The sequence below is a fragment of the Pipistrellus kuhlii genome, unplaced genomic scaffold (assembly GCF_014108245.1).
Source record: "Pipistrellus kuhlii isolate mPipKuh1 unplaced genomic scaffold, mPipKuh1.p scaffold_m20_p_11, whole genome shotgun sequence".
In the NCBI taxonomy this organism is placed as follows: Eukaryota; Metazoa; Chordata; class Mammalia; order Chiroptera; family Vespertilionidae; genus Pipistrellus; species Pipistrellus kuhlii.
In genome coordinates this window covers 51,457,722-51,467,604 of record NW_023425416.1, presented here as the reverse complement: position 1 = coordinate 51,467,604, position 9,883 = coordinate 51,457,722, and the positions used below count along the sequence as shown (strand labels likewise).

The 9,883-nt window shown below is 68.7% G+C and overlaps 1 protein-coding gene across 2 annotated transcripts; it reads left to right on the top strand.

Moving 5' to 3' along the window:
* The first annotated feature begins 2,102 nt into the window (after positions 1-2,102).
* Positions 2,103-6,259, top strand: GNAT1 (G protein subunit alpha transducin 1). 2 transcript variants are annotated; one of them, XM_036432236.2, is made up of 8 exons: positions 2,105-2,229; positions 3,214-3,256; positions 3,365-3,506; positions 3,622-3,779; positions 3,865-3,993; positions 4,177-4,306; positions 4,444-4,597; positions 4,706-5,033. In XM_036432236.2, exons 1-8 carry the CDS (start codon positions 2,124-2,126, stop codon positions 4,894-4,896), a joined length of 1,053 nt encoding a protein of 350 aa, XP_036288129.1. In that variant the 5' UTR covers positions 2,105-2,123; the 3' UTR covers positions 4,897-5,033. The 2 variants fall into 2 exon arrangements, with proteins under 2 accessions (XP_045435517.1, XP_036288129.1); XM_045579561.1 differs by having other exon boundaries at positions 2,103-2,229; positions 3,365-3,779; positions 4,706-6,259.
* The last annotated feature ends 3,624 nt before the right edge of the window (positions 6,260-9,883 follow it).

The following is a 9,883-nucleotide window of genomic DNA, read 5'->3' as shown; positions in this document are numbered from 1 at the left end:
CCAGGGTCCCGGAGGAGCCAGGGGGAGGCTCGGGGCCCCGAGGGAGCCGGCGGGAGCCCAACACTCCACCCCACAGCGCACTGTGCCGCCCGCACCCACGCACCCGGACCACGGAGCCCTGAGCCGTGTGCCTCCGACCTGAGCAGCTCCCCGGGCAGGCGCAGAGCCGAGGACCCCTCCCATGGGAGGGCCAGACCTGCTCCAGACTCAGTTTCCCCAGCTGACAACAGACCTGCCAAACGTGCTCTGCAAGAGCCTGGCCCCCTCTGCTGGTCAGAGACAATATTGCACTGGAGTACACGTGCAAGCAGGCACATGACCGTGTGCATGCACACGCACACATGTACGTGTGCAGGGGCACATGCATAAATACATGCACATGCATTTATAGATGCATACACACATGCACGTGTGTGTGTAAGCTCGTGTGTGCACGAAGAGAACTATACAGAAGCACATGCTTGTACACAGTCAGGTGTGCATGGGCACACTCATGCACTCACAGGCGCACATATGAGCACATGTACACGGAACTGTAGACAGACCAACGTGTGTCATGCCATTGCCTTACGTGGTGCCGGTAAAGGACAGACATGCCCCAGGCATACAGCAGGCATGCACCCTCCCAAGTCCACCGGCATCCCAAGTCCAGGCCCCGCCAGCCTCTGGCACAAACGAAATGTCCTCCTCTGCCTCTTGGCCCCCTGAAGAGCCTGGAGCCAAATGCGAGTCACCAACTCCACTCAGCCACCTCCTACCCTGTGGTTCCGCCCCTCCTCCCTCAGCCTCTCAGCGCCTCCTCCCTCAGCCTCTTCCCTCAGCCCCTCTCCCTCAGCCCCTCCTCCCTCAGCCCCTCAGCCCCTCTTCCCTCAGCCCCTCCTCCCTCAGCCCCTCAGCTCCTCCTCCTTTAGCCCCTCTTCCCTCAGCCCCTCTCCCTCAGCCCCTCCTCCCTCAGCCCCTCCGCCCCTCTTCCCAGCCCCTCTCTCCCTCACCCCTCAGCCCCTCCCTCCCCTCAGCCCCTCAGCCCCTCCTCCCTTCAGCCCCTCCTCCCTCAGCCCTCAGCCCCCTCCCTCCCCCTCAGCTCCTCCTCCCTCAGCCCCTCCTCCCTCAGCCCCTCCTCACCACCCTCCCCCTCAGCCCTCCTCCCTCAGCCCCTCCTCCCTAAGCCCCTCCTCCCTCAGCCCCTCTTCCCTCAGCCCCCCCCTCACCCCTCAGCTCCTCCTCCGTTACCCCTCCTCCCTCAGCCCCTCTCCCTCAGCCCCTCCTCCCTCAGCCCCTCTTCCCTCAGCCCCTCCTCCCTCAGCCCCTCAGCTCCTCCTCCTTTAGCCCCTCCTCCCTCAGCCCCTCTCCCTCAGCCCCTCCTCCCTCAGCCCCTCAGCCCCTCCTCCCTCAACCCCTCAGCCCCTCTCCCTCAGCCCCTCCTCCCTCAGCCCCTCAGCCCCTCTCCCTCAGCCCCTCTCCCTCAGCCCCTCAGCCCCTCTCCCTCAGCCCCTCTCCCTCAGCCCCTCTCCCTCAGCCCCTCCTCCCTCAGCCCCTCCTCCCTCAGCCCCTCCTCCCTCAGCCCCCTCAGCCCCTCCTCCCTCAGCCCCTCCTCCCTCAGCCCCTCCTCCCTGGGCCCCTCCTCCCTCAGCCCCTCCTCCCTGGGCCCCGGGTTCCCGCACTGACCGGGCGGGCGCTCTCCCAGGCAGGCGGAGCTCACACAATGAGTGCAGAGCCCAGCGCTGGGCACGGGCGGGTGCTGGGCCCGCTTCGCCCTCTCCTCCCCGCCGCCAGCCCTGCCAGGCCCCCGCCCCGGCTCCCTTTCTGGCCGGGACCCTGCAGACCAGCCCCCGTGCTAGGCAGGGCTGGGCCTCTCGGGGTCTCCTGCAGGAGCCGGAGGGTGAGGGTGCAGAGTCAGCAGTTGGGGGATTGGGGCCATGCTAGCCCGATTAGAAGGGTGCCCCCGTCCTTGTCTCCGATTGGCTCCTGGGCACCCCGGCACCCAAATCCCGCTAAGCGCCCACAGGCCTGACCCGCTGGGGGAGCCGGGCCATTGCTCGCACGGTCCGGCCGGAGGGTGTGCCGGGCGTGAGCCTGGCCTGGGAGCCCCGTCCGGACGCCCTGACCGGTCCTGGGCCGCCGCCATGGGGGCTGGGGCCAGCGCCGAGGAGAAGCACTCGCGGGAGCTGGAGAAGAAGCTGAAGGAGGACGCTGAGAAGGACGCCCGCACGGTGAAGCTGCTGCTGCTGGGTAGGGCGTGGGCCGGGGCTGCCCCGTCAGAGGCCTGGGGCCGCCTCCCTTCTGGGCAGAGAGGGAGCCCTGGCCAGCCCGATCGCGGCACCCTGGCTCCCACAGCTGGGCATGCCGTGGACCCCCTCCGGAGAAGTGGGCGCTGGGCACACGTCCGCTCTGGCTGGGGCACGGCTCAGAACCCAGGGCCTCCTGGGAAACCCCAGGACAGGGCGCCCGGGGAAGGAGTCTGTGCTCCCGCCTCTAGAACCCAGAGCCACGCACAGAGGCCCGGGTTCCAGAGCTTCGTTGTAGGCGGACCTGCAAAGCCGCTCAGGGGAGGCCTGTGCGAGGCCCAGGGGGACCCATAAGCAGGCCCGCGGCCCCAGGCAGCGAGGGGACAGGGTGGACCAGTGCCCCCAGGCCTCTGCCACTCCCCAGGGGGAGAGATGCTTTGAGGGGTGCAGGCTCCACCCAGGCTCTCCAGGGTCCAGAGACTAAGCCAGAAATCCCATTAACTGTGCCCAGCGCCCTGGCAAGAACAGGCTTACGGGGGCTGTCAGCTGTCTCCCCACCCAGTCCCCGCCACCCCCGCCACCCCGCCCCCCCAAAAGGCGCTAATGCCCTCTGGGCCTCAGGGACACACTCCCTGCCCCAGCGGAGAAACGGGGCTGACCCGGCTCCGATAACCCCGTGCTGCGGTACCAACTATCTCCACAAGGTGGCGCTCCCGGCTTAGTTTTGGGTCTCAAACGAATAGCCCGCGTAAGCCTGGGTTTCTGGGTTTGGGGGTGGCCCGGCCCAGCTGAGGTCGTGGGTCCCCTCCACCAGACTTTACAAACGTCTTCCTGCCAGGGTGTCAGGGCCCTACTTTGGGCGTGAGGGGGAGCCAGGTGGGCGCTCTGGGTCGGCCTAGCCGTCTTGCAGGCCTGGTGGCAGGGGTGGGAGTGGGGAGGGAGGGGGAGATACGGTCAGCGCGGCTCAGAGGCCGGGCTTCCCTTCCAGGGGCCGGCGAGTCGGGGAAGAGCACCATCGTCAAGCAGATGAAGTGAGTGTCCCCCGGGGAGGCCGCGGGCTGGGGCGGGGCGTGCGCGAGGGGCCTGTCCTTCCCCCGCGCGGCCGCGAGGAGGCGCTGAGCCCGGCGCGCCCGCCGCAGGATCATCCACCAGGACGGGTACTCGCTGGAGGAGTGCCTGGAGTTCATCGCCATCATCTACGGCAACACGCTGCAGTCCATCCTGGCCATCGTGCGCGCCATGACCACGCTCAACATCCAGTACGGCGACTCCGCGCGCCAGGTGCGCGGCGGGGCCGCGGGGGCCGGGGCGGCGGGGCGGGGGGGGCTCCGCGGACTCGGGGCGCAGGACCGGGCCCAGCCCGGGTCACGACCCCCCCCGCCCGCCGTGTGCCCAGGACGACGCCCGGAAGCTGGTGCACATGGCGGACACCATCGAGGAGGGCACGATGCCCAAGGAGATGTCGGACCTGATCCAGCGGCTGTGGGAGGACGCGGGCATCCAGGCCTGCTTCGAGCGCGCCTCGGAGTACCAGCTCAACGACTCGGCGGGCTAGTGAGCGGCGCGGGGCGCGGGGCGGGGGCCGGGCCGCCGCCCGCACCCACCCCGCCGCCCGCACCCACCGCCGCGCTCTCCGCAGCTACCTCTCCGACCTGGCGCGCCTCGTGACGCCCGGCTACGTGCCCACCGAGCAGGACGTGCTGCGCTCGCGGGTCAAGACCACCGGCATCATCGAGACCCAGTTCTCCTTCAAGGACCTCAACTTCCGGTACCGCCCGCTGCCCCCCGAGCCCCCAGCGCGCCCCAAGTCAGCGCCCGAGCCCGTCTCTAGGCGGGACCCGCCCCTCCGAGGCCTCGCCCGCGGCCCGCCGGCCTGGGAGCGAGGGGAGGCCTGGGGGCGCCGCCGGGGCCCGGGGCTCGGGTTCAGGCGCCGCCTGCCCGCCGCCCGCAGGATGTTCGACGTGGGCGGCCAGCGCTCCGAGCGCAAGAAGTGGATCCACTGCTTCGAGGGCGTGACCTGCATCATCTTCATCGCGGCGCTGAGCGCCTACGACATGGTGCTGGTGGAGGACGACGAGGTGGTGAGTGCCCGCCCGCGGGCCGAGCGTGCGGGGCCGCCGCGGCCCCGCGGAGGGGTTCGGGGTTCGGGGTTCGGGGTTCGGGGGGGCTGGCTCTAAGCCGACCGCGCCCCCGTGCCCGACCGCGCCGCCCTCCGCAGAACCGCATGCACGAGAGCCTGCACCTGTTCAACAGCATCTGCAACCACCGCTACTTCGCCACCACGTCCATCGTGCTCTTCCTCAACAAGAAGGACGTGTTCTCCGAGAAGATCAAGAAGGCGCATCTGAGCATCTGCTTCCCCGACTACGACGGTGAGCCCGCCGGCCGCCAGGGGCGCCCTCCCCGCGCTCGCCGCGCTCCTCCCGGGACCGGCCTCGGCGGCGGGAGTGAGCGCCCCCTACCTACCCCCGCCCCCCCAGGGCCCAACACGTACGACGACGCGGGCAACTACATCAAAGTGCAGTTCCTGGAGCTCAACATGCGGCGCGACGTGAAGGAGATCTACTCCCACATGACGTGCGCCACCGACACGCAGAACGTCAAGTTCGTCTTCGACGCCGTCACCGACATCATCATCAAGGAGAACCTCAAGGACTGCGGCCTCTTCTGAGGTGCGCTGCCCCCGCCCCGTGCTCCCCGCCCCCTGTGGGGCCCCCTCCCCACGCCTCTGGGGGACCCCCGCCTCCCAGGTCCCGCCCCCGCCCCTGGCCCCGCCCCTGGCCCACAAGTCCCACCCACTTCGTCTCTGGACCAGGTCCCAGGGCCCCCGGTGTCCTTGCGTCCAGACCCACCTCCTCCATGTGCCAGCCGCAGCCCACTGATGTGGGGGCTGGGATGCTGGCAAGGTTCCTGACCGGTTGCGTGTGCTGTGGCCCCACAGCCCGGCCCCCTCACCCCAGCCTATGGCCCCACCAGCCAAACCCTGCGTCCCACTAGCTTGCAGTTCCTGCCCTCCCCTGTGGCTCCGAGTGCCCCCGAGCCCAGCACTGCCCTTCACGGCCGGCCGGCGGCACCGGCTGCAGGACCCACCGCAGCCAGCCACAGCTAGGAGCCGGCGGGACTCGGTGACTCAGCAGTGTCCGCTGGCCGGTCCTGCCCTCCCGCCTGGGCCGGGACTCACCGGTGGGTCTGGGCTCCGCCAAAGCCCTCCCTCGCCGAACGAGTGCCAGGCGTTGCGGGGGGCAGGCGGGCCCCTCCTCCGAGCGGGCTGCTTGTCATCGGCCCGGCCCGGCCTCCCGCTGCACGTGACACGCCGGACACCTGTCTGCCCCGGGGCCAGTGACTCCCGCCAGCCGCCTCAGGGGTCCAAAGTCGAAGCCAGCTCTGGCCTGGGCAGCTCCCACCCATGCGTTCGTGAGGGGCCAGGCCTGGGCCCCTGGGTGCCAGGGAGGGCCTCGTGCTGGACCCTTCCCCACTGACCAGCCTCAGAGGAGCCCCAGCCCCTCCCCCCAGCCCTGCCCCCACTGTCCTTGGACGCCAGATCCCTGCCCTGCTCGCCCGCCCGCCCGCCCGCCCACAGTGCTCCCGCCGCCGGCCAAGGGGACGATGTGTGAGGGAGGGTGCTGTTGACACCCGAGGTGGCCAATGGTCGCACTGTCCTGAGGGGCGGCTGGGGCAGAGTCCAGCTCCATCGATCAGCGGCAGAGGCGTTGGGACAGGTGGAGGCCCTGAGGGGTCCATCAGGTGGGGTGACAGGCAAACAGGTGACCCTGGTTCCTGCCAGCAGCTTCTATTCCAGGCTCACTCCCTGGCAGGAGTAACGGCCATGCCTGACCCGTCAGGGACAAAGCCCACTTTCCCTCATCCCCACGCCCTGCCTCACCAGCCACTCGCCCCTGCTGGTCCTGGGCCGGGCCTCCCAGCAGGAGCTCCCGCCCGGCTAGGCGGCGGCAGGCCTCGCACCCCGATAGATGCACTGACTAGGCCGTGGTCGGCAAGCTCAGAGTCCACAGAGCCAAACATCAACAGGACAGCGATTGAAATTTCCTGTGAGAGCCAAAATTTTTAAACTTAAACTTCTAACGCCACCTCTTCAACACAGACTCGCCCAGGCCGTGGTGCTTTGTGGAAGAGCCACACTCAAGGGGCCAGAGAGCCACAGGTGGCTCGCGAGCCGGGGTTTGCCGACCACTGCACTAGGCAATAAACCTCCGCAGGAAAATAGTTATGCATTGGCCAGGGGAGGGCCCGCTGTCCTTTCTTGGGGCGAGGGGGGTGTTAATTATCGCGAGGTGTGGGCACATATGAGGTGCCGGTGCCAGGCCGGCCATGAACACCTGGCTGCATGGCAGGGGGCTCTCAGACCAGCCTGTGCCTCTTGCTGGGGGATGGGGGGGAGCCACCGGACAGTCTTGGGTCCAGAGGGCGTTTTGAGGTGGAAGCCCATCTGGTGGCACAGCCGGGCGGATCCGGCCCAGGTGCTTGGGGGCCACCGTTCCCTGGAGAGGAGCAGGAACAGCGGGGCGTGCCAAGTGCCAGCCGGGGGCCTGGCCTGCAGAGGGCGATGGCTCTCGGGGGCCCCGGAAGCTGGGGCACCATCGCTGGGCTGGCCCGGGGGAGGCCAAGGAGCATTCCCTCTGGTGCGAAGGTGAGGCTGGGCCAGGAATGTCAATAATGAAACAATATGTTAACGCAACATTTCAAACCCAAAACGGCTGCGGAAGCCCACGTGCGGAAACAGAATTCTGAGGAATGACGTGCTGGCGCCGGGAGGAGAGCCGCCCCTCCCGTACAGGCTGCGTGCACTTTTCCTGGGTCATCTCCCGTGACTTCCGTTGGAAAACATGTGGACGTGATTGACAGCAGGTGTATTAAAATGCAAAGAATTACTTTAAGCTTAAGTGTTTCTCTTCCCCCTAAGACAGTGTGTAATTTTATCTTCCTGACTTTCGCGGGAACGTGATCCTCAGTGATCTTTTCCGGATCTGCTTCTAGAAAAAAGAATCATTAAAACTGTTGACGAAAACACACGCAGGGGCGCACGTGTTTCCTGGGGCCGGGTCCCTGGGGAAGACGTGCCCGCGTTACCCCGTGGGGTCAGCATCCGCAGGAGCGGGGCTCAGGGGCAGCATCCACATCTGCAGGCCTCGTGCGCGTGACGCCCCCCACAAGCTGGGGGCACAGAGGAAAGGGGGGGGGCTGGTGCCCAGGCCTGCAGCCACGGGAAATGCCCGCCAGGAGGCGCTGGTATTGGAGCCGGGGCAGGGCCCTGAGCCTGCGGCCGGGGGGGGGCTGAGGGGACAGGGAGGGGCCTGAACCTGAGCACGGGGTTGGGAACGAACACGGGGAGGTTAGGGAGTCCAGGATGGACACGTGGGCGCCACGCTGGTGCTGCTCAGAGGCCTGACGGGAAGATGGGCTCGGGCCAGAGGGCTTAAGCAGTGGTCGGCAAACTGCAGCTCTTTGGCCACCACCATCCGGCCCCACCTGGGACGTCAAGGTGCCCCGGGGCGCTCGCGGCCTTCAGCGCTGGCTGTGGCGGGACTCACCTGGCCGCCGGCGGCTGCGCAGAGATTAGCCGCCCGGCAGCCGGAATGCACTGACGTCAGGGCCCGAGGTAGCCGTGGGGCTCGGCCCTCCCGCAGGCGCTCGCAGGCCGTGTGACTCGGGCTCATTAAGCCGCTTCAGTGGCCAGGGAAGCGGGGCCAGGGCTCGGGGGAGAGAGGGCGGCACAGGCCTGGAGGACGAGAGGTCACCCGCTCTGGGGACGGGGGCTGGGGAAGGACTAGAGGGGAGGCCCCTCTCCTCCCCTGCATTGTGCCCGAGGCGGTGTCCCGGGCTCCAGGCGGGCAGGGTGGTAGGAGCTGTAGGTGGGGTCCGAACCCGGGCTCATGGAGCCTAGAAACTCCCAGCGTGACCCCAGGCCCATGGCCCGACCAGCACAGCCCTGACCCGTCCGGCTAATCCGCTCACACTCCCGTTTTCCACCCACCCCCGGCCAGAAGAGAGAGCGCCCAGAGGGGAGAGGGCACCCAGAGGCCTGAGGAGAGAGCGCCCAGAGAGGAGAGGGCACCCAGAGGGGAGAGAGCGCCCAGAGGGGAGAGAGCACCCAGAGGGGAGAGGGCGCCCAGAGGGGAGAGGGCACCCAGAGGCCTGGGGAGAGAGCACCCAGAGGGGAGAGAGCACCCAGAGGGGAGAGAGCGCCCAGAGGCCTGGGGAGAGAGCACCCAGAGGGGAGAGAGCACCCAGAGGGGAGAGAGCGCCCAGAGGGGAGAGAGCACCCAGAGGGGAGAGGGCACCCAGAGGCCTGGGGAGAGAGCACCCAGAGGCCTGGGGAGAGGGCACCCAGAGGGGAGAGGGCACCCAGAGGGGAGAGAGCGCCCAGAGGGGAGAGGGCACCTAGAGGGGAGAGGGCGCCCAGAGGGGAGAGGGCGCCCAGAGAGGAGAGGGCACCCAGAGGGGAGAGGACACCCAGAGGCCTGGGGAGAGAGCACCCAGAGGGGAGAGGGCACCCAGAGGGGAGAGGGCACCCAGAGGCCCGAGGCTGGACGGTGGGGGACAGAAGGCGAGCAGCATGGGACTCATGGGAAGAGCGACCTCCCCCGGTGGTGGCTTCTCTCTCCCAGGTGACCTTCTATCTGCGTGTGGAAGGATGAGCAGGAGTTTGCTCAGGAGGAAGGTGGTGGGGGACCGGGAGGAAGTGAAGGCAGAAGTGCGAGTGGCTGCCGCTGGGCCTGCAGGTGGAGAGGCCAACTGGGAGGGGGCAGGGAGGAGAGGGTGCCTGGGGGGTCCTGTGGGCGGGGCTCTGGGGGGATGGGTGGGGTGAGGAGGGGCCTCACTGGCAGACAGGGTCTGGGCTCACTGTGTGGCTGGTGGTGGCAGGGAGGGTGGCATGGTGGTGGCAGGGAGGGTGGCATGGTGGTGGCAGGGAGGGTGGCATGGTGGTGGCAGGGAGGGTGGCATGGTGGTGGCAGGGAGGGTGGCATGGTGGTGGCAGGGGAGGGTGGCATGGTGATGCCAGAGGAGGGTGGCATGGTGGTGGCAGGGGAGGGTGGCATGGTGGTGGCAGGGGAGGGTGGCATGGTGGTGCCAGGGGAAGATGTCACCCAGAGGCCACAGGACATGGCTGAAGAGGGAGCAGGAGAGCGAGGGGTCCAGACCCAGGAGGGCTGAGTAACCCTGGGACCAGAGTGCTGCCTCAGGGCCTGCAGGCTCTGGGGGGAGATGGGGGGGGAGGGGGCTGGGCTGAAGGCTGAGATGGAGCCCTAAGCTCCGCCCCGCCTCCACTCCAGGCGGCTGCCCCACCGGCTGCACGGACAGACGGCCACTCCCTCCGGCCCTGGGAGAGGGCCCGGCGGTGCTGCCCACCCTGGCTGCCAGCTGCCCGGCTCCGCGCGCTGGGCTGGGCTGGGAGAGCGGGCAGGTGGCGGGAAGGCTGGGCTGTGTTTGCCCTGGCCCCGGCCCAGGCCCAGCATCAACAAACAGGCGCCTCCCCCCGCGGCCTGGCCGGGGACCCCACATCAAGCCGCCTGGGCCTCCCACGGCAGCCCAGCCAGCCACCCCCGCTCTCCACTCGGGACTGAGGCCCTAAACACCACATGCTGAGTGACCTTGAAGCCGGGCCTGGCCCCTCCGAACGGCCGGCAGAAGCGGCGGCC